Consider the following 6,000-nt stretch of genomic DNA (forward strand, 5'->3'; position numbering starts at 1 on the left):
TATTAAAAATATTTAACGTTTTAAACAAATAGATCGACTTGGACATCGCATGAAAACAAAATGAATATTACAATATTATATTAGATTCTTTAGTCTCTCGCGCCTCACGCGATTGAAACTCTCGTTCCTGTTGGTCGCTGGCCCGTCGTGCTGTGTAGTGTGATACATACTAATAATCAAATCAAGCGATGTCCAAGTCGATCTATTTGTTTAAAACGTTAAATATTTTTAATATTGGCATGATAATAACTTATGTAATAACTTAAGACAGAAGGTCCTTCAAGTAGACACTAAATAGATTAACCGACTTGGTATTACATGGATCTCACAACTTTTGACGGTAGAAAGACTGAGCTGCGAGACTTGGGTTTTTTACAGGATGTTTTTGATGGGATACTGTTAACTATAAAGATTAGGTACCGTATATCTTCTTATATATAAAAATGAATCGCAAAATGTGTTGGTAAGCGCATAACTCGAGAACGGCTTAACCGATTTCGATAATTCTTTTTTTATTATATTCCTTGAAGTACGAGGATGGTTCTTATGTAGAGAAAACGTATTAAATATTATGTACCACGGGCGAAGCCGGGGCGGACCGCTAGTATATAATATATATCATGTATTAACCTAATACAGTTGGATCTGGATCCAACTCAATAACCGAACGTAATTTTATTTATTTCATCTATGAACCGTTTATGGAAATGTTATAATATAATATTTTTATACTTGTACGTTTTTATTTTTAAATATTTGTTTGTTTCCAATGTACTTTCTTTTATGAACATAACATACACAAATGTTTATTAATTTATATAGGAGTTCGAGTACATTACTAATTGGTATATAATATTTATATACATTGCTTTAATAGATTGCTATTCAATCGATAGCAATATTTCCTTTTATGTTGGTAATTGTTTGTTTTGTGGCAAAGCGAAGCGCGGTCATTAGTGCGGACTGCGGGATAGAGAAGGCATCGGATGAATTAATAACAATAAATACGTTTCTCTATCACAAACGTTGTTTTAATGAACTCGACGCGGCCGTTGCCGAGCTTTATTCGTGATGGAGTTTTGACAAAATTATGAAAGTTTTCGCATTATAAGGGTTCACTTAATGAAAGGAAAGATCCCTTAAACAGGCGCTTGTAAATTAACGTCTGTTCCTGACGGGAGGGCTCGGGTGTCGTACCTACACTCTACACTCTACAGCTCTCTGCTTTTGGATACTTACTTGTGGTAATGATACCTTTGTGACCTTTCCCGTTGCAACTCACGAGGATTCGAGAATAATTTGAGGTAGAATTTTATGGCGTTCATTTGAAAGCTATTGTAGTTTATATAAAAGAAATTTTGTATGATACGGTACGGTATGGTACAGATAACAATTAACATAATAGTCATGGTGAAAAGGAATTCGAAAAGTATAGCCTCATCACAACATAGTTTAAAATTGCACTACAATAATTGTTATATGTATAACTTTATAATATTATGATATCTTATTTAATATAAAAATAAAGGAGCATGCATTTACATAAATGAACAAACTAAATTTTTTATAAAAAAAATATTGATTAAAAGTGTCAGATCATTACGCTTTCGGTAAAAGTGTAAGTTTATACAATATACAAAACAGTTTACTTCTTTCGTCACATAAAAAGTTGATAACTTTAAAGCTGTTTGGACTTTGGACGGTGGATGTCGTGAGAGTTTATCGTCCGCGGCGGGTTCAGCGCGCTGTGAAAACGTCTGTCTCAATGGATACCGGATCCGATAAACCAAACAAAGTTCCACGCTTCGCTTCGCTGCGTCGCCGCGTCGCTGACGGGTGCCGGGTGACGCGCTGAGTGACGCCCGTGACGCTCTTCTTGCAATTAACTGTTTCAATTTGTTGTTACGATTGTCGTTTATTCAATTTGAATTGACTACATTTTAAAATTTTGTAAATGTAAAACCAATTTGCTGTTGCTTGCAATGATAAGATCTATGTTGATCTTGTGTATGGTTTTAATTTAAAATTTAAGGAAAAATTCAGTACCTATTCCCGCTTAATGAATAATGAATGGAAGCTTTTCCAAAAATTATAATATAACTGGTCTCGACTACTTCGACCGATAATTTGTTTAAAGAGCTAAGATACTAAAGACAGTTACTACCTACTGTATCAAAATGTATGTACTAGTTGTATACGTAGTATATTATTATTAGTCTGTGGTACTAGATTTTAAGTGGTATTTTCTTAAAATATTCGTATTTGATACATTGGATATCTTCAATTCATATTCAAAATTCAATTCATATATTCCATTATTCATATTATATGATTCTTGCGATCATAGAACTCATTTTTCTTTTATTTATTCGTCGTGAATTTTATTTAAAATATTGAAGGGACGAGACTGAATCAAAGAACAACGACATTTGCTAAGCTTTCAAAAGCTTCACATTTTTGTGGAATTTGTCGCCGAGAGCTCTCGTAGCGAAATATTTCAAGATTAATTGTTTCTATATTGTTTCTTATGATATTTACGGGAACTCTTGGCATTTCGATGAAAAATATAATATATATATTATATTTTCGACTGTAGGGACACACATATGCAATTCGCTGACCGAGCTTTTGTATATGTGTGCGTCCACATTGTTTCCCCGACGCTTTCTACATTTTATTAGATTTATTATTTAGTAGTGCTTAACGGCTAGTTCTAACAACACATATATTGTGAAGAGTAATAAAGTGATTAAAGGAAAGGCATTATTATTTGGGCAACCTTGGGGGCAGCAGCACTACTCAACATTGGTGACCCCCGACAAAGAACATCAAGAAATTATAATACAATTAAATATTATTTTGAAGACGAAGATTTATTAGAAGAATTTAAATTTTAAATATGACGATGCCTACATCAAACCTTGGAGCGATGCCGTCGTCGGAAGTTTTCGCCGTTACAGTTTCGTCCCGGATACCAGATTTTTGGGTGGACCAGCCGCTTGTGTGGTTTTATCGTGTGGAAGCAATTTTGGCCCCGCAGAAATTAGGTGACGAAAGCAAATTCGACTTAGTCATATCTAAGTTACCGAAAGACGTAATAGTACAAATCACAGATTTTTTAGAAAAACCGCCGGACACAGACAAATTCCAAAAATTAAAAAATAAACTTTTAACATTATTCGAGGATTCCAAAAACCGTCAAATAGAAAAACTAATTGGAGAGATGGAATTGGGAGACCAGAAACCCTCCCAACTATTGCACCGGATGCGTGACCTGGCCAGGGACAAAATTCCAGATGATACACTTCGAGTTTTGTGGCAAGGTCATCTGCCACCTACAATTAAGGCCGTCCTAGTGGTCGCTGAAACGAAAGACCTTAACAGCCTAGCAGTGATCGCCGATAACGTCGCAGAAGCCACACGTTCCAATCAGGTGGCGGAAGTGAGACACAGGAGTTCCAGTCACGAAGACGTTGAAGTAGCCACCCTTTCAGCGGAATTGGCGAAAATAAACGTGCGCCTTGCTAACATCGAGCGCTCGCGATCACGAGCAATACATCGGCGACCCAGAACACCGTCACGCAATCTTCGAGAGTCGTCAAGGTCATCTTCGAAGCGACGTCGTCCCGGCGGACCCGACTGGTTGTGCAGCTACCACTTCAGGTTCCGGCAGCGCGCTCACAAGTGCATCCAGCCGTGCGCGTGGAAGAGGAGCCCCAGCCCCAGCGCAGCAGCCGCCCAGCCGGAAAACTAGACAGGCAGGTGCAGACTACGGCGGAGGTCTGTACCATCACGCCGTGCAGCCGTCTCATGGTAATAGATTTAAACACTAATTTAAAATTTTTAGTAGATACCGGTGCCAATGTTTCCGTTTTGCCCGTATCTAAAAATCCATTTAAATATCATAAATTATGTCGATCAGATCTTAAATTATACGCTGCTAACGGTACAGAAATTGCAACTTATGGCATTAAATCAATTGTTTTAAACCTTAATTTAAGAAGACCGTACCGTTGGGATTTCATTTTAGCAGACGTCAAACAGCCAATATTGGGAGCTGATTTTTTAACACATCATAAATTATTAGTTGATTTGTATCGAAAAAAGTTAATTGATCAAACTACCGATTTACATGTATTAGCCTCCTTAGTTTCGTGTACGCAACAATCGCTAAATTCTGTGTGCAAAAGTCATCCGTATTACGATTTATTAAATATGTTTCCTGACATTACTAAACCGATGTCGTTTAAAGAAACTACATCGCATAACGTTTTACATTATATAGAGACGAGCGGCCCACCTATTCATGCTAGAGCTAGACCGTTACCCCCGGATAGATACAAAAAGGTGAAGGAAGAGTTCAGGGTTATGCAAGAATTAGGTATCTGTAGGCCTTCTAAAAGTGCTTGGGCTAGTCCGCTTCATATTGTAGTTAAAAAGAATGGCGAGTTAAGGCCGTGCGGAGATTATCGACAGCTCAACGCAATAACAAAGCCCGACAGATATCCAGTTCCGCGATTACACGACTTTACTTTTATATTGGCTAATAAGAAAATATATTCAAAAGTGGACATAAATAGAGCATATCACTGCATAAAAGTTGCCCCATGCGATATAGAAAAAACTGCTATTATTACTCCTTTCGGACTTTTCGAATTTCCCCGTATGAGTTTTGGCCTAAGGAACGCCGCACAAACGTTTCAACGTTTTATGAACAATACCGTTTTACAAGGTCTCGATTTTTTATTTTGTTATTTAGATGACGTAATAATTGCCAGCGAAAATGAGACTTTACATCAAGAACATTTGAAGTTAGTATTCGAACGTTTCAATACATACGGCATATCTATAAACTTAAGCAAGTGTAGCTTCGGACAGTCGCGTATAGAATTCTTAGGTCACGAAGTGAGCGTAGATGGAATTAAACCGCTCAAAGATAAAGTCGAAGCCATAGTTAATTTTCCTAAACCCGTTACAGTATCGGATTTAAGACGATTTTTAGGAATGATTAATTTTTATAGACCACATTTACCTCATTTAGCGTCACATCAATGCGAACTTAATAAATATTTAGTGAATTCTAAGAAAAATGATAAATCGAAAATTAATTGGAACAACGTTAGTGATAATGCTTTTGTGCAATGTAAGATAGGTTTACAGAATGCCGTCACATTGTCACATCCCCTTTTAGATGTTCCCTTAGCCTTGATGACCGACGCTTCCAATACCTGTATGGGTGCGGTATTGCAACAGCGAGTAAAAGGTAAGTGGATACCCCTAGGATATTTTTCCAAAAAATTTTCGCCTACCGAACAAAAGTATTCTACTTATGATAGGGAATTGCTAGCGATTTTTCAAGCTATAAAATATTTTAGGAAATTGTTTGAAGGCCGTCCTTTAACTATATATACAGATCATAAGCCTTTATGTCATGCATTTTCTAAAATAGGTAATGACAGTAAAGAAACGCCTAGAAGGACGCGACAATTACTTTTTATAAGTGAATTTACGGTCGACATACAGCATATTAGCGGTAAAGATAATATTGTAGCCGATACTTTATCGCGCGTAGAAACAATTGTTTGCCCGACTGTACTCGACTTCAACGAACTTGCTGACTCGCAAGCGAAAGACGAGTACTTGATTAATATGACACGAAGTGGGCATAGCGATAATAATGTAAAGTTTAAGAAAATGTATTTACCGACTTGTAAAAAAGGAGTATATTGCGAAGTTTCAAATAATATTATTAGACCTTATTTATCAGAATATTTTAGAAAAATTGCTTTCGATAGCGTTCACAATTTAAGTCATCCCGGTATACGTACGACTCGGAAGATGGTCACTAAACAACTTTTTTGGCCTAGTATGAATAAAGATATAGGGAAATGGACCAAAGCGTGTGTATCATGTCAAAGGTCGAAGATTTCGCGTCACGTTGTTTCAGATATAGGAAAATTCCCGGAAGTTTCGCGATTCGAGCATATCCATGTGGATTTA

General features: G+C 36.8%; 1 protein-coding gene across 1 annotated transcript; it reads left to right on the forward strand.

Annotated features, from left to right (window-relative positions):
* The first annotated feature begins 2,597 nt into the window (after positions 1-2,597).
* LOC149903713 (uncharacterized) lies at positions 2,598-3,754 on the forward strand. The gene has a single exon (XM_090108795.1). The coding sequence runs from the start codon at positions 2,900-2,902 to the stop codon at positions 3,752-3,754; it is 855 nt and encodes a 284-aa protein (XP_089964921.1). The 5' UTR covers positions 2,598-2,899.
* The last annotated feature ends 2,246 nt before the right edge of the window (positions 3,755-6,000 follow it).

Source organism: Colias eurytheme, chromosome 13 (assembly GCF_061535395.1).
Source record: "Colias eurytheme isolate Ceu_HAF_F1 chromosome 13, ilColEury1 Martin Lab GWU primary, whole genome shotgun sequence".
Taxonomy (NCBI): Eukaryota; Metazoa; Arthropoda; class Insecta; order Lepidoptera; family Pieridae; genus Colias; species Colias eurytheme.